The sequence below is a fragment of the Galeopterus variegatus genome, unplaced genomic scaffold (genome assembly GCF_000696425.1).
Source record: "Galeopterus variegatus unplaced genomic scaffold, G_variegatus-3.0.2 Scaffold1966, whole genome shotgun sequence".
In the NCBI taxonomy this organism is placed as follows: domain Eukaryota; kingdom Metazoa; phylum Chordata; class Mammalia; order Dermoptera; family Cynocephalidae; genus Galeopterus; species Galeopterus variegatus.
This window is the reverse complement of record NW_007728077.1, coordinates 299,660-316,738: the sequence shown is the minus strand read 5'-3', so window position 1 is coordinate 316,738 and position 17,079 is coordinate 299,660. Positions and strand designations below refer to the sequence as shown.

General features: G+C 61.5%; 1 protein-coding gene across 1 annotated transcript in view; it reads left to right on the top strand.

Moving 5' to 3' along the window:
* The first annotated feature begins 227 nt into the window (after positions 1–227).
* Positions 228–17,079, top strand: part of COL20A1 (collagen, type XX, alpha 1) — a 30,456-nt gene continuing 13,604 nt past the window's right edge. Inside the window, 25 exon segments of the mRNA XM_008579853.1 lie at positions 228–324; positions 526–763; positions 1,628–1,785; positions 4,161–4,323; positions 4,392–4,483; positions 5,984–6,142; positions 6,544–6,663; positions 7,152–7,334; positions 7,809–7,886; positions 7,889–7,954; positions 8,236–8,393; positions 8,767–8,896; positions 9,781–9,930; positions 9,963–10,109; positions 10,216–10,321; positions 10,323–10,353; positions 10,799–10,928; positions 11,123–11,250; positions 11,397–11,451; positions 11,454–11,546; positions 11,919–12,064; positions 12,275–12,350; positions 12,353–12,403; positions 13,779–13,818; positions 15,249–15,386. Of these exon segments, the coding sequence (XP_008578075.1) occupies positions 228–324; positions 526–763; positions 1,628–1,785; positions 4,161–4,323; positions 4,392–4,483; positions 5,984–6,142; positions 6,544–6,663; positions 7,152–7,334; positions 7,809–7,886; positions 7,889–7,954; positions 8,236–8,393; positions 8,767–8,896; positions 9,781–9,930; positions 9,963–10,109; positions 10,216–10,321; positions 10,323–10,353; positions 10,799–10,928; positions 11,123–11,250; positions 11,397–11,451; positions 11,454–11,546; positions 11,919–12,064; positions 12,275–12,350; positions 12,353–12,403; positions 13,779–13,818; positions 15,249–15,386 (2,933 nt within the window).

The window sequence follows — 17,079 nt, the reverse complement described above, 5'->3', positions numbered from 1 at the left end:
CTGGCTCATCAGGGCAGCATCTCTTACCAGTGGCTGGGGTGGCTTTGGTTTGGTTGGGATGAGGGGGTGATACCCGAGACCCCTCACAGCACAGAGTGGGCACCTTTTCCATCCTGCAGGTGCTGACAGGTGGGGCTCAGATGGGGGTGCCAGGGCCCCCTGTGTTGCCTGCAGGGGCCTGTCTGTGGGACACTGGCCAAACCGTATCCCAATAAACCAATAGGAGCATGTGGAAAACCAGCAAACCCAAAGGGCCACTGCTGGAGGAGTGTGTGGAGGACACAGGACCCGGCTGCACCCCATCTGAGCTGGACCCTCCAGGGAGTGAGCGTGGGCGGCTGGGTGACCCTGCAGGAGGCTGAGCAGCCTGGCATGCTGTTGGTGGTCAGAGAGCCTGGGGGTGGGGGGAAGCCACAGAGAGGTGTCCAGTGCCCTCTGCCTGGGACCTGGGGAGTCAGGTGGTAGCTCCTGTAACATGGATGGCACTGGGGACCTGGGTAGGGGCTCCTCTCCCCTCTTCCACAGATGCTCCAAATGCCTGCTCCCGGGGAAGATGGCGGGAAGTGCTCTGGGCATCACGGCCCCTGCCCTCCCTCCTACCCCGTGTCCTGTGGCAGGAGAGCCCCTGGACTCTGATGGAGGTTCCAGAACCTCTGGTGGAGGTTCCAGAATCAGAGCTATCTCTGACTGGGTGGCCTCCCAAGGTCGTCCTGTCCTGGGGCAGCGCTAAGGCTGGTGGGCTGCGGTCGGAACTGCCGGGCAGGTGAAGACGTGGCGGTGGGGGTGGTCTCTGCTTCTGGCCAGCCCAGTGGGAGGATGGTGCGTGGGCAGTGAAGCCGCCCCAGCCCCCTGGCTGCCTGTGTGCAATTCCAGTCCCCTCCTCAATTGAGCTGGCCTGTGCCACATTTGGTCAGACCCCCTGTCCTAGACATTGATCTGACTGCTGGCCACTTTAAAGCATCCTCTGCCCTTTCTGGAGCTTTCATAAAACTGACATCCTGGCTTCCCCCAACCACCCTCCAACACACACATGCTGTTCACTGCCAGCGGTTGCTCCCTGCTGGGAAGCCTCTGAGCCATGACCTCCGTGTCCACAAGTGGGCTTCGGGCCGCGTGTGGGGCCCTGAGCAGTGGGCAGCTGGGCGGAGGCTGGCCCTGTGCTGTCCTCACCCTGTTGACATGGGGGAACTCAGCCCCCAGAGTGCTGAGGCTGTGGGGAGGACTGGGGACTCCACAGGAGGCTTCTGCAGGCCCCTGGAGTCACCCCTCATTGCTGGGGCTGGAGGAAGTGGGGCCTCTGAGCTCAGGACCCACACTTGGAGGAGGGCGGTTTATGGGGATCCCACACCCCATCTGCGAGGCCGGGGCCTGAAGGAGCATGTGGTGCCCTGACAAGGGGAGTGGCCGGCCCTGGCTCTGTCCTGCCCCTTCCTCGGCTGTGACCTGGGCAGTTTGGTTACCCTGTCTGTGCCCCACACTGCTGAGCAGTCTGAGAGGCGCTGAGGGGCCACCTTCATGGAGCCCCCAGTCCAGTGAGCCAGGAGTGCTGAGAACTTGGCTGCAGGGTTTGGGAGGACCCCGAGGCTGGCCTGTGTACAGGGGATGTGAGTGTGTGCGCATGCTCCAGGTGTCACCTGCACGTGCCCAGTGTCTGTCTGCCAGGCCGGGTGCTGTCAGCCATTGGTGGCTCAAGTTTGCAGGGACCCAGCACCCAGGCTGAGTGCCCAGAGGGTAAAGGGAGCAGTGAGTCTGAGGCCCTTGGCTTGCTGGAGTCTGGCTACAGGGGTGAGAGCCAGAGAAGGGCTGTGCCTGCCCAGGAAGGCTGCCCCACCCCCACGGCAGCATCAGCCCTCATGCGTGTCCTCCAGCGGGCATCACTCCTCCTGCTGTGGCCTCCTCCACTCTCATGGCACCAAGGGTCCTGTGCTGTACTGGCCTCTGCCAAGGCAGCTGCTGCCTCCCGAGGCGGATCAGAGCAGGGCCATCAGCTTCTCACAGGGATAGGGGTGTGCAGGGGCCATGGGGGGCACCTTGTCCTGCTCTCACCCCTCTGGTGCTGTGCTCCGGGTTCACAGGAGGCAGGGGCTTGGGAATTGGGCTCACAGGCCTGACAATGGCCTCCAGTGGCCCCCAAGTACCTGCAGATGCTGGTTCTTAGGTCGGGATCTCTAAAGACAGAAGCCGTGTGGGGATTTGGGTGCTCTTGGGAGGATGTCAGAAGCAGGCGCCTTGGCCTGGTCCAGCGTGAGCTCTAGAGAATGAATTGCACTGGGGGTCATGCAGCGAGGCTGCAGTCACTGGCCCAGGAAGCCTGTGTGACCATCCAGGCACCTCATATCAAGGGTGTCTTGGTGGGGGTACTGGAGTGGGGAGGAGCTGGAGTCTGGTGTGGCCTCTCCCCTGTGGCCACATGGGCTCCAGGTGCTGCTCCAGCCTGCTCCCACCAGACAGGCTACCAGAGACCCCTTGTGCTCAGCTCCCACCAGCTCAGTGCCCACAGCCACATGTGGTGGCCTCTGTCACTGAGTGCCCTTCCCTGCGAGCCTCCCTGCAGGGCAGGCCTCCTCAGAGGAGGAACAAAGGCATTGGCTGCCTGCAATGGGGTCCTTCATGCCCCCTTTCTTGGAGTGACACTCCAGGCAGCAGATGGGAGGGAGGAGTTTGCAGGGAGGGGGAGGCCGGGGTGGGCTGGGGTGGTGACATCCCAGGGGAGGGACCTTTCATAAGCTCGGCCTTCCTGTGGCCACAGCAGGACCAGGGCACACCAGAGCACCAGGGGAGTGAGGGGCGCTGTCCTCAGAGCAGGAATGTTGGTGACTCACCACAGTCCTGGAGCCACCTGAGGACCCGCTTAGGTCCATGATCTGAGGAGGACCTGGGCCTGTCAGAAAAGTCCGGTTGGGAGCTGGGCTCCTGCAGGGATGGAAGAACTCAATGTAGAGGGCTGGGCTATGGCTGGGTAGGACCAGGTGGGGCCTAGAGACCTGGGCTGCCCAGGTTCTCATATCTCCTGGAGGTGCAGGCAGAGAGGGGCTGTGTTCACAGCTGTGACCACTGTGGCCCTGGGAGGGGTGCCACTGAGTCAGGGCAGGTTTCTGGGTTTGGTGGTGGAGGGGGGTGTCTGGCTTCAGAGCATGGATGAGGAGGGTGCAGGGACCCAGGAGAGCTCTTGCAGCTGTGCACTTGCTGCCTCTGTGGTCAGCTCAGGGCGGCCTGGCTGCCAGTGCCTGGGTCTCTGCCATGGATGGCCCATTGCTGGGCCAGCTCAGGGGTCCTGTATTCAAACTCCCTGGAAGGGAACAGATATGGGGCAGGGGTGTATCAGCTGTCAGTGGGTCGTCGCCTCAGGGAGGGGCTGGTCCCCGCATGAGAATACCCCTGAGCACGCACTGGGAGGGGACGTGCAGTGGGAGGTCCTCTGTTCAGCTGGTGGGTGCGGGTGGGTCTGGATCTCTCAGGAGCCTAGAAAGAGGACCATGGAGCCTACCATGTGGGGGCCGGAGCTCAGAGGTGGGCAGGGGCTGCACTCATCACACCCAGCTCAGCACCGAGAGCTGTAGGGCCCAGTCACAGAGTGCCCTGGGCCGAGGGCCCCATGTGAGCAGTGTGGGCAGGTGCACCCCATCTGGAGACAGTCGCCTGCCTCAGCATTTCTCCTTCAGCCACGCCCCACCCTCCCTGCCACTCCAAGTGGTGCCTTTGGGCACCGGTCCTGGTCACTCCAGCCTCCTCTGTGTCCCCATCGGCCTCCCTTCCGAACATCCTGAGTCTGGCCTTGACTCCCAACCCCTTCGAGTGAGTCTCCAGCCCCCACAGCCACCAGAGAGACCTGGACCACAGCCCTCCAGCGGCCCCGTGCACCTCCTCGCCCCAGCCTCAGGGCCCCCCCGGCTGACTTGCCCACTTTCCACTATCATCTGGGCAACTCCCGCTCACCTCAGCAGGGTCTCAATGTCCCTTCTGCAGTGAGATCCAGGCTGGGGCTGGCAGGGACTCCACATGTGTCCAGCAATTGGACGGTGCCTGCAAAACTCATGCACGGCCTCAGCCCCTGCAGCCTGAGGACGCCCACGAGCAGGGGTCCAGGGACATGCCTGTCCTGGCCACCACCTGTGCTGGGTGTGGAGTGCTGGGGCGCAAGCTTCTGTTGTCACTCTCAGCAGCCCCCAGAGGTGTGGACGCCAATGCCAGAAGGGTGATCAGCTTGCGGGCAGCCGCCCCAGTGTTGCCCCAGCTCTGGCCCCAGATCCACCAGGCTTGGGTGTCTGGGGGCCTCTGGCTGCCCAGCCATGAGGCCATGGACAGAGAAGCTCTTGCTTTGTGGTCAGACAAAGCATGGACAGATGGACAGGCAGATGTCTGGATGACCATGGCCTCTCCTCCTCCTGTAGGCTGCACACCATGGGCTCCCACATGTGCCCCCGCCTCGGCTTCTACCTCTGGCTGTGTCTGGGCGCTGCCCTGGGACATGGGCAGGGACAAGGTAAGGACGTGGGGGAATTCTTGGGGACATCACCCCCTGCCCCCAGGCCACACCTGCCCAGGGCAGTGCCCACTGCAGGACGAGCCCTCTCCTTTCCCCAGTAGCCATTTTTCTCCTGAATTGAACGTGTACTTAATTAAGAGCATTTCCAACTATTAAAACCAGAAGACAGGACAGACAGGGTGCGCCCGGCCGAATCCCCACTTTCAGGTCTTGGTTTGACCTTTGGCCTTGTGATCTTTCAACTTTGCCTTGGGGATGCTTTAGTGTGTTTTCTGTTTTTCTATGTTTTATTAACACGCCATGCATTTGAATCTGTGTTACATCAATGTTTTGAGTGGAGGTGTTCCACGAACACCTTTTCAGTGTAAGATCCTCGAACAGCACAGATCTGGAGCAGACGGCAAAGACCCTCAGCCCCTCCTTCCCCCAGGAAAGCTCTGCCCGTCTGTCACCCTCTAGGCATCCTGGTGCGGCCAGGGCACGTGGTCTGTGGCCACACCGAGGACTGCCTCACCTGTCCCCTTCCTGCCTGGCTGGGGGCAGGGGGTGCAGGCAGGGCACAGACAGAGTCTACGCAGCCCCGTAGGCAGTGCTTACTTTCCCCACAAGCTGGATGCTCGTGATTTTGTCTCTCAGTCAAACTGGGGTCTTCAAAGGGAGGCCTCTGCCTGCCCCACCAGACCTGGAACTGAAGGAAGTAGCCCCCTCCTCAGATTGGGCACACCTCCTCAGGTGGGGTCCTCAGGTCCAGGTCCCCATCCTCTCCTCCTTGTACAGGGCCCTGCCATGTCTCCCCAGTGGACTTGGGGGCTGCTAGGATGGGGTCTTCCCCACCAGTGCAGGGCCTTAAGGGTGGGGCTGTGCCTCCCCCACTAGACTGGGGGTCTCAGCCTGTGGTGGTCTCACTGTGCTGACCATGCTGGGAGGCCGGCAGGTGAGAGGGGGCCTTTGTCTCCAGAGAACTCCTGGTTGGTAAGGACAGTGAGGCCCCAGCCCAGAGCAGCCAAGGGCAGCCCAAAGTCCATTCTCTCTCCCTCGGCGGCACTGCCTGGAGCTGTCCGCGGTGCTGACCCCACCCCATGGGCAGTGGGCCTGGCTGTCTGATGTGTCGAGACCTCCCAGCCCTGCGGGGAAGGCACACTCCCGTGTAGACAGCCACGCACAGCAGCCAACACCGCCTGGCCTTTGGAGGGCAGAGGCAGCCCCTGGCACCGAGTTGCCATTTCAGCCATTTTTTATCAACCTCTTCTGGGAGGGCTTAGAAGGGCTGAGACCCCCAAAGGGGCCCATGTGAGATTGTCCAAGTTTGGTGAGACCCCGGGCTCTCAGAGTCCCTTCTGCCCCCACAGACTCACCGTGGCCACCCTACTCTTCAGGCTGGAATGCCGTGGCCCCACCCTCCACCAACCTCGGTGTCAGGGGCCAGGCAGGGCAACTTGGGGGTCTTGTAGCACCAACAGGCCTCGCCAGCACCTCACCCCTCCCTGACTGCCCCAGCTGGCCCCCAGTTCCACTGCACGCACCCCATGCCTGCTGACATGGTCTTCCTGGTGTATGGGTCCTGGAGTACTGGCCACAGTCACTTCCAGCAGGTCAAAGACTTCCTGGCCAGTGTCACTGAATCCTTTGAAATTGGGCCCGATAAAGTCCAACTAGGTGGGTACAGTCGCCCACGCCACCCCCACTGTATCAGCCCCGCCTGGACGCTGATCCTCATAATTCCTTACAAGCTGAGGGACAGCCGTCTCCCCCAGTACGGATGGGAGGAGAGACCTCCCCTCACTGTGGTTGCTATGGTCTGAGTCACTAAGTTCTCCGCCTGGGCCAGGGCAGGGGTGCGGGTGGGGGCACGGCTCCTGACTTGGTCTGGTGGAGCAGCTGTCCCTGAGTGGGGGTGTCGGTGGCTCCTCTGTGTGCAAGCCCTGGGCTTTGCAAGCACATGCCTCTCCCTGGGGATGGGCAGCTGTCTGCGTGCACAGCAGCAGCTCCTGGCCTTTGTAGGGCTCCATGGAGGACACAGAGACAGCCCTGCAGCCATGCCATGCCCCTCCCCACAGGCCTGACTCAGTACATTGGAGACCCCCAGACCGAGTGGGACCTGAACTCCCTCAGCACCAAGGAGGAGGTGCTGGTCACCATGCGCAGGCTCCGCTACAAGGGAGGGAACGCGCTCCCAGGTGTGGCTGGCGTGGCCACGGGGGGAGGTCTGCCCACGTCTGCCCTGCCTCCCCCTCCTCCCCCTCCTCTGTTCAGCCTCCCTGCACCCTCCCACTCTTAAGACCTGTGTGCAGAAGACTCTCCAAGTGGGGCTGTTGACGCTGAGCCTGGTGTGAGACGGGCAGGGCTGCCCCTTGTCTGTCCTCAGCAGGGATGTGGGCCTCTGCCGGGCAGTCTCGCTGGACCGAGTGGCTCCTCCGACCAGTAGCAGCTGCCACCTGGGTCCACACCCCTGCCCAGCTGGGCTGTTAGCCTTGTGAGTGGGGCCCCCCTGGGGGACTGGGCATGGCCTTGCTTGCTCGCAGGCAGACCCCTGATGCCCCCAGCCTGGAGGGGCAGGACGGGCTTGGGCGGACAGAGAGCACTGGGTCCAAGCGCCAGCGGAGCAGCCGTGCCTGGGGAGGGGACACTCACAGTTGCCTACCATTTTAATCCTGCTGCCCCCAAGGTCTCACCCTGACCCACGTGCTGGGACAGAACCTGAAGCCAGCAGCGGGTCTCCATCCGGAAGCGGCCAAAGTAGTGATTCTGGTGACGGATGGCAAGTCCCAGGATGGCATGCACACGGCTGCCCGCGTCCTCAGGCACCCAGGTGTTAATGTGTTCTCTGTGGGTGAGTGCCATGGCTCAGGCGGGCTCCAGGCTGCAGATGGGGGTTTGCATCCTGGCTTCAGCCCTCTCAGCTGGACAACAGTGTGGGCACTGGGCCTCTGGGCCTCAGCCTCTGTATCTGCGACCGGGGGAGGACTCCCTACTCTGCAGAGCAACATGCGGAGCCAGACACCTGCCTGGTGCTCAGAGGTGACCGCACCTGTGGGCACCACCCTGTGGCTGCTCCCTGCTGAATCGGCCAGGGCCACGGTATCATCTGCAGACCCCCTGCCCCCAGCCTCCCTGCTGCGTGACCCTCTGTTGGCCCTCCCACCTGGCCCTAGTCCCTGCCGAGACCCAGGTCCCCTCAGGGGACACTGATCGGAGGCCTGTGAGGTGACTCCTGCAAGGGCTCCTGGTGATCCCACTTGTTAGGTGGGACAGTGGTCACAGGGTGGGCCGGTCAGACACCTCCTTGCCCCCCACCCCATGAGCAGATGTGAAGAATGCTGAGAAGCTGAGCTGAAGCTTCTGGCATCCTGGCCGCTGGACCTCACCGTCCAGCACATGCTGGATTTCCCACAGCTGCACACACAGCCGGCCTGCTCAGCCACCTTGTCTGTCAGAAGGTCCAGGGCAGGAGTCCACAGAGGGTCCTAGGTGAGGGGCGGGGTCTCCCACACTGGCAGCTTTGGGCAGGAGGTCGGAAGCTGTGGCTCCCGTGTGGCACACGGGGAGGCTGGCCCTGTGAGGCTGGTCCTCATGGCTCCGAGGGCATCTGCAGCCCCCACCTGGGGGACCTCTGCTGGTGGAGGGGCCCGTGGGAGCGATTTTCCTGTCCTTTGCGTAAGTGTCCACTGGGGGAGCAGCTGAGCCACTAATGCTTGCTACCCGCTGGGACTGCTGACCACTGCCCTCCCCACTCACAGGCACACCAGCAGCAGCTGCTCCAGCCCTGCACCCCCTCCCAGCGCCCACCAGCCTGGTCTTGACCCATGTGACCTCCTCCAGTGTCCACCTGTTCTGGACTCCAGCCCCACAGCCGCCCCTCAAGTACCTTATCATGCGGTGGCCTTCCAGTGGTGGCACCCCCAGGGAGGTTAGGGGCAGCACTTGGCCTCCCCTCCCTGGGCTGTCTCCACTAGGACCATCCTTGAGATGAGCCACTAAGTCCATGTTGAGAAAAGAGCAAGGCATGCGGTGGGGCGGGGCCGTCCAAGTGCAGGGTAGAGCCACAGCACTGGAACGAGGGTACAGGTGCGTCCCCACAGACCACAGGACAGAAGAGACACCAGCACGTGGTCCTGCGGAGAGGCTTCTCCTGAACCGATCGAGCAATTGATTGTTTATTGTGGGCCTGCCTCACCTGCCGTACCAGGCGGTGCCGGGACCAGCTGTGGAGGAAGCGAGGCTCCTCAGGTCCCCTGAGCCAAACCTGCCCAGCTCCATCCTCACCTCCTCCTCTGTTCCAGGTGGTGCAGGAGGGGCCCGCCTCGTCCACGGAGCTTCACAACCTGACCTCCAGCACTAAGTACCTGGTCTCCGTGTTCCCAGTCTACAAGGGTGGAGTCAGCGAGGGCCTGTGGGGCCTGGTGACCACAGGTAGGTGACTCAGGGTGGAGATGCCCCCCACTCTTGGCCTCTCCTCAGACCCTGGCACCCAGGACTGGCAACACCTCCACTTGCTGTGTGGCCAAGGCTGAGTCACTGGGCCACTCTGACCTCAGTGTCCTCTTCTGAACACGAGCACTGCCATTGGTGTCATCACCACAGCTGTGACATCCTCCTCCTCCGGCTCACACTGTTTCCAGAGTTCCCACCTGCCTGGCCCCCAGCTCACTGGGTTCTCTGCACCCCCACCTGGGGCTGCCGTGAGCCCCTATGGTGGCGCTGTAGAGAGAGAGCCACATGCCATACAATGTGCCCCCTCAACGTGTGCCATCCTAGGCAGGCAGTGCATGCAGAGCCGCACAAGTGTCACCACGGTGCACTGCAGAGCATTTCACCCCCCAAAAGGGAAGCCCCACACCATAGCTCTCAGCCCCCAAAACTCCCCCAGCCCCTGGAAACACCACATCTGCTTTCTGTTACTGGGTTCCCCTGTTCTGGACATTTCGTACGAATGGAATCATACGATGGGCGGCCTTGTGTGTCTGACTTCTCCCTGAAGTCCTTTTAACTCCCTGGACGCCATGTCCCTCCCACTCTTGGGACAGACGGCCTTAAACAGCATATGGAGTGGCCTTGTTGCCCCTAGAGCTGTGAACCAAAAAAACTTGGTCCAAGATGAGGTTTGGGAAAGCTGCTTAGACTCCCGTGCACCTGTGGGGTGGTGGCCCCCTGTGGCGTTTCCAGCAAGGCACAGCCCCAGGGCCTTGACTTACTGAGATCCTCTTGTCATTTGACGAGGCCCCTTGTTTGTGGGTATGATTTCTGCGTGTGCTGTTTCTAGAGTGCCCCCTGACTGTCACCCCTGCCCCCTGAAGCGCCTCTGCCCCCACCCCGGGTGCTGACCCTGGCTGCAGTGACGCCCAGAAGTGCACGCCTCACCTGGCAGCCCTCTGCCAGGGCCTCCCAGTACCTGGTGCAATGCCGGCCCACCTCCCCCAAGGGCGAGCAGGAGGGCAGAGAGGTGCATGGGCCAGGAGGGGGCAGATAGGGGTGGCGGAGGTAGGTCGGGGGGGGCTGGGCCTTGATGCAAGTCCCTCCGGGTGTGGGTGGGGAGACCTGAAGTTGGGCAGGGGCTACAAGGTCTCGGTGCAGAGCCTGCGCGGGTCGGAGGCCAGCGAGGCACAGGGCATCCACACCAGGACCCGTGAGTCACAGGGCGGTGCCCTTCTGGTTCCCGGGGTGCCTTCTCAGTCCCAGCTATTGCTCTGCTGGCAGAGGGGGCAGCCCTGAGGCCTTTCTGTGCTCTGCAGCCATACTGCACCCTCCGAAACACCTGCACTTCTCGGATATGAGCCATGACTCAGCCCGTGTGGTCTGGGAGGGCAGCCTGAGGCCCCTGCGCCTGGTCAGGGTCAGCTGTCTCCAGCGAGGATGGCCTCTCAGGGCAGGTGAGAGCAGCTCCTGGGGGGCAATTGGGGGGCCAGTGTCTCCGAGGCCTGATACCCCCAGCCGCCTCCACTCATGCCCATATTCACAGGTGCAACCTCCAGGCTGGTGCAGGACCTGGCACAGGGCAGCATGACCCATCCCTGCCCTCAGGGGCCCCAGTCTGGCAGGAGGGGGTGGGGGATGTGAGGCAAAGACAAATAAACACACAGAATGGCAGCGTGAAGAGGGTGCATGGGCGTGTGCAGGGAGGGGTGGGCCAGGCAGGGAGGCCCCATCCCAGGGGCTGTCTTGGGTTCTGTGGTCAATCCCATCCCCCAGTACATGCCCATTTTCCCCGTTTTTTGGGGGGGCCATGTCATCCTGGCTGCAGCCCCAGGCCTGTGTCCCTATCCCAGCAGGGGCTCCAGGCGCCTGCTGAGCCTGCCCCTGTCACCCCCACTGCAGACGGAGCCTCCTGGGAATGCCACCTCAGCCACCCTGGGCCCTCTCTCCTCCTTGACCACGTACACGGTCCACATCATCTGCCTCTACCCCAAGGGCGGCTCCTCCACACTGACTGGCCACGTGACCACGAGTGAGTAGGGAGAAATCTGGGGCTACGTCCTTCTGTCCTGCTAGGTGGTTAAACCCACAAGTGTATGTTCGGCATGTGCCTGGAAGGTGTGACTGGTGGGGCTGCGGGTACCTCCAAGGTGAGACGTGGGGCCCAGGGATGCCACAGTTCAGGGACTACACCCTGAGCTTCTGTCTCCTGCTTCCATCTTCCAGAGAAAGCCCCTATCCCAAGCCAGTGGTCAGTGACGGAGCTGCAGGGGGATAAGGTCTGGCTGGCATAGGCGACCTCATCTGGTGTGCTGGTCTACCAGAGCAAGTGGATGCCCCTAGGTGAGGGGAAGGTCCCCTCGAGTGGTGGGCTTGTCCTTCAGAGGAGACCCCCTCACATGCCCCAGCTCCTGGACCTAGAGCCCTGAGTGTGCCCACCCCAGTCCTGCATCTGGGGGCCCTTCTTGCCCACAGCCTGTGATCCTGGTGGACATCTGAGCCCTTCTCTCCCCAGATCTCTGTCCCAGGAAACCTCAGCACAGTTGTCCTGTCTGGCCTGGGAGGCACGCTGCATACGAGGTGACCATCCTGGCCTACTACAGGGATGAGTCCTGCAGTGACCCTGTGTCTCTCCACTATGCCCCCCATAGGTGGCTCCTCCTCTTCCCCTCAGCTGGGCCCAGGACAGGAACAGCCCAGAGGGGACCCCAGATCCACCCGGGTCCACAGGCCCAAGACCCCAAAACACCATAACCACTGGCAGGCAACTTCCTGAGTCCCTGCCACTCTGGGCCTGATTGCTGGGGTCTGATGGGGCCCTCCTGAGCCCACACCGGGGGACAGGTGTTCCTGGGGTGGTCAAGGATGAAAACCACTTGTGGGTGGCAGTCTGTGGGCAGAAGCAGCTCAGGCAGTGGGGCCTGGCGGGGGGTGGAGAGCTGTTCGGTTTGTCCCCTGGATGCAGGGCACCCCCTCCTTGGAGAGCCCTGAGCCCCATGCTGCTGGTGCTTTTGGGCAGCTGCAGTGAGCAGGAGCCCCCATTCCAGACCGGCCCTGGCCTTAGAGACCCCCAACAGCCTGCAGGTCAGTGGGACGCCTCCAAGTGGCCACGTCCTCCACTACCGGCTCACCTACGCACAAGCCTCTGGCTTGGGACCAGAGAAATCGGTGAGTCTTGGTAGAGCTGGAAGCTGCCACCCTTCATGGGGCCTCCTGGGGTCCTGGGGGGGCAACAGGGGACACACAACTCCCCTGTCCATAGAGGGTGGCAGTTCTTCTATGGTGGGACGCACAGACAAAAGGGAGCTGAGCCGCAGAACTGGGCAAAGACACTCCAGGAGGGGTGTCTCAGGTGACCCCTGTTTCCCACCCTCCCAGATCTCTGTGCTAGGACCCAGGAGACTTGTGACACTCCCCAGCCTGCTGGCGGCCACCAAGTACAGGATCCTGGTCTCACTATCTATGCAGCAGGAGAGAGCATGACAGTGTCTGCCATGGGCCAGACAGGTGAGTGGGCACCAGGAACCTAGATCCAGCAGGCCCTACCGGACCCACCAGGACCCCAGACACAGCCAGACCCCAGACTCAGCTGGACCCCAGACCCAGCCAGGATCCCAGCCCCAGCCAAGATCCCAGCCCCAGCTGGATCCCAGACCCAGCCAAGCTCCCAGCCCTAGCCAGACCCCAGCCCCACTAGGTCCCAGCCCCAGCCAGCCCTCCAGAAGCCCAGACCTGTGGGGCCACCCAGTGGGGATGTGTGAGGACACAGTGGGGCTGTGGGGAAAGGGGACTTGGGCCTGTGTGTATTGGGGGTGAACGGTACCCACTCCCCACACTTGGCCCAGCACTGCAGAACTTAACAAGAGGGAGAGCAGGGTTTTCCCATGAAACTTTCCCGTTCTAGAATGCCAACCCCTAGTTCAAGGGTTGAGACCATGACCAAATAAACAAAACACTCCCGCTGGCAGCGGTCAGCTGTCCCCTCCTTGCGGATGCCCAGTCCACAGGAGCTGAGCGAGTGGATGCGGATCACAGACGTGAAGGGCAGGCGGGGGTCACAGGCAGTCAGACATAACTCAGGAGAATCCCAGCTGGCCTCGCCCTGGGTGCTCCGAGGACGTGGACGTGGTCTCACCTGTCCCTAGGGTCCTCTCCAAGGCCCAGGTGCAGCCAAGAGGGACCGCTGCTTGTTGTTTATGCCGGTTTCCTTGGATAACCGCAGAGCAGGAGGTCCTCGGAGGCCATTCAGCCAACCACCACAGCTTCCCTCTGGTGCCCTGCCATGGGGTCCTCTGGTTTGTGCTTGAATGTCCTGGGGATGGGTCCCCATTAGTCAGTGGACAGCTCTGCAGCTAGTGCCTTTCCCATGTGAGGGGGAGCTGCTTCTCCTGGTGGGGGCCATTCCTGCCTTCCCGTGGCCGTGTACACTGCCAAGCACCTGGCCGAGGAGCAAGCCATCCCCAGGCCCCAGGATGGCACGTGCTCCCGAGTCTGCTCATCTGCCAACCCAGGCTCTCCTCAGCCCTCCATGTGGGGGCATGTCTGTGGCTGTTGCACTCTCAGGGTGCGTCACCCAGCAGGAGCCCCTGGTTGGCCCTGGACCCACTGTGCTCTGTCTTCCCTGGGGGTGGGCCTGGTGGCACCTTCTCACTCAGTGAGATTCCAGGGGTGGCAGGCCCACCGCTGTCCCCTTCCCCATCCTGGAGGTGTGAGGACCACAGGCCTCGAGGGCCAGCTAGGGGGCAGGCAGACGGGTGCGGCACAGACCCTTCTATGGGCCTCAGCGCAGCGTTCACAAAGCCGCCCCTCCCGGTGTCCAGTTAGGCACAGTGAGGGCCAGGCCGCCCCCCACTCACCTGGTCTGTCTGTGTCCTCGCAGCAGCCTGCCTGGCCCTCCACCCAGACATTTCCCTCCCAGGCGGGTCCTGCTCTGGGCTGACAGTCGCTGTCCTTCCCTCACCTGCTCCCATACCTGCCTCACCGTCTCTCAGGCTGTTCCTGGGGTGTGGGGGCCAAGAGGATTGTGACCTGGGACCCGGCCACAGGGGACGTTAGAGGGTGCTCAGGCAGGGCTTGCACCTTTGCAGGACAGTCCCCACAAGGTTGGCAGGGCAGTTTTATTCCTGCTTCACAGTTGGGGGAAATGAGGCTTGTCCAAGGTGACTGCCAGGATGTGGCTCGGCAGAGGCAGAGCTGGGGGCCCTTTTCCAGCCCCCATGTGAGGCTCCCGGTTGGCAGGGCAGTTTTATTCCTGCTTCACAGTTGGGGGAAATGAGGCTTGTCCAAGGTGACTGTCAGGATGTGGCTCGGCAGAGGCAGAGCTGGGGGCCCTTTTCCAGCCCCCATGTGAGGCTCCCTGCTGACCAGGAGCTGGGTGCTGTGAGGTGCCAAGCCTGGGGCTCCTCATACCTGCTGTGGGAGAGCTGAAGCCCTCCCCAGAGAGAGGGGCTGAGAGGCGGACGCTTGACTGGAGGGACTAGGGATGTGATCAGGGGACTCTGTCCTGAGCAGGGGGTGGCACCCTGAGACTGCAGGCAGGCTCAGCCATCTTCAGGGCTGTGAGTCTCACCGGGAGCCCCCAGCAATCAATGAGGCCCCTGTGGGGCTTCTCTGAGCCCATTGTGGGGAAGGTGGAGACTGCAGGGACAGTGAGGACTATGGGGACGGCGGGGCAGGCAGGGCAGGCAGGGCAGGTGGGGCCATTGGGGCTGCTGTCGTGAAACAGGCCTTGAAAGGGCTGGCGCCTCTGCCGCCTCCTGCCCCTGCGCCTGCTGGCAGTGCTGATAAGCACCAGTGTAAATGAATTTCACCCTTCACTTTGTGCCAATTAATTCTGGAGGAGGAGCTGGGAGCTTTGAGGACTGGCTGCTGGCTCCTGAGGCTCTGCTGGTCCAGGCGCGTGGGGCTGGCAGAGAATTGGGGCCATCGTGGGTCCTCAGACTGGCTGGAACAGAAGGCTGCAGTGCCAGGAGGGAAACTCATGAGCGGAATCTTCCTTGGGGAGAAAAACAAACCTTGAGGGCTGGGGTGGTGGCAGAGTGGGCACTGCAGGGGCTCTGCTTGCCGGGGGCTCGATGTGTGGGGCTGGGTGCCAGGGGTCCAGCCCTGTCCACCTCTAGGCCTCCTAAGCTGGGGTATTTCCCCAGCATCAGGAGTGGGGCTGAGGGACAGGGGGACGGCGTGGTTTGGGGTGGGAGCAGGCATGCCCAGCGGGGGGCTGGATTTTTCCCAGGAGGCCCCAGCCCAGGCCCCCCTCCTGTCTCCTGCCTTTCCTCTGTCTCTGTGTGAAGCTCTCTGCTCCGGCCTCTCCCTCCCCCACCTCCTGATTCTGATCCTCTCCCTTGATCTCTAGGTTTGACCCGATAGTGGCTTTCAGCCTGGTGGAGAAGGAGTACGCCTCCATTAGAGGTGTGGCCATGGAACCCTCGCTGCTGGGTGTGACCCGGACCTTCACACTGTTCAAGGACACCCAGCTGATGCGCAGGGCCAGGTGCGAGGGGTGGGGTGGAACTGGGCCGGAAGGCACAAGGTGGGCACAGGAAGGAGACCAACCCCATCCCCACCCCAACTCCATCCCACCCCACTCCAACCCCACCTGGAGAGCTGTGGGAGGTGGACATGCCCCAGGCCCAGTGACTCCCGGGGCCCCTAAACGCCATGTCAGGAACCACAGATGGGCCTCAGCAGGTGCGCTCCAGGAGTTCGCGTTTTACTAATGGATGCACTGGCACACGGGTGGAACGAGGCCCCCCCTTGCGACCGAGCAGAGGTCTTTTTCTTGCGGGGCCAAGGACTGCTCACACTTGCAGTGTGTTCTGGCCCGGAGCCCTCACACTGACCTCCTGTGATATCTCTCCTTCCCGTTTACTCTTTTAACTTGATTAGGCAAATCTGCCATATCCTAGATTTATGAGAAACGACTGCTTTATGAATAGCCATGAAAGATTTGTGGTGATTCCTGATATCTAATAACTACCACGCCTTGTTGACAGAGATGCCTTTGACCACAAACCTGGACGTGATATACACTGCCTAATTTTTTCTTAAGTCAAAGTGTTTTAAATTGTAAACATAGGTCACATTCTGAAAAAGAAATTTTAAAACTACAAAAATATATAAGGGGTCTTCAAAAAGGTCATGGAAAGATTTGTATCATCTTTCAGTTCTGTTTTCCATGAAGTGCCCTCACGTACACTTATATTTAAAATCCCACCCGGCTAAGATGGAGGGGTATCTCCACCTGTCAGTTTTTTCCCTGCCGGCCACCAGCATGTGCATGTTGTGCTCAGCTGTATCTTGAGCACGTCTGGTCCCCCTGTTGTGCTCGGCACGTTCCCAGCTGAACGAAGTGACCGTCCCTTGATCTCCTTCACTGTCTGCTTTCTTCACCCTGATCCTTGCTGCAAATGTCCCCCCGCAGTCTGTTCCCGCTCTAATTTCTTTTTAAGGCAGCATGGACACCTTGCTGTTGGTGGTGGCGAGCCTGTCTCTTCTCAGGGCTTCAGTCCCCACGTCTAGTCTAGCTGTGCTTGATTGGGATGGGTGAGGTGGGTGCCCTCAGTGCTGGAGCCCCAGGCAGCCAAGGACCCATTCATGCGCCCCCTCTCTCTACTTCTCACTCCTGGCTTCACTCTCGCAACAAACCCTGCACTGATCATGCAACCAAAGGTGTTAAATGCTGCAGTGACCATTGCCTGTAATTGTCCTTTTCTCAAATGACTGACTTCTGGAGACCCCACAGTATGAATGGGGGCTTCACGCTGGCCTGGAGCTCATGGTCTGATAGGTGGGGACAGATGTTCTGTAGGTGTGGCCATCAGCACAGGTGTGATCACACAGCACAGGTGTGCTCACACAGCACAGGTGTGCTCACCCACCCCAGGTGTGTCCACTCAGCACAGATGTGCTCACTCAGCACTGGTGTGGCCTCCACCATGATAGTTGCCATGAAGAGGACTTGGGCCACTAAGTAGAAAGGATCCTTCCCCATGATGGGGTCAGGAAGGTTCCCCAAGGAGGCGGCAGACAGGAAGAGAATTGGGAGGGCACGCAGAAGGAAGGAGGGGCGGGCACCAAGGCTGGGGTCACTGTGTTAAAGGATTGCAGGAATGCAGCTGGGCTGGGTCTTTCTGACTCTTGGTTTTTATCCTAAGAGCAGATGAAAGCAAAATAGGGAGGTTGCA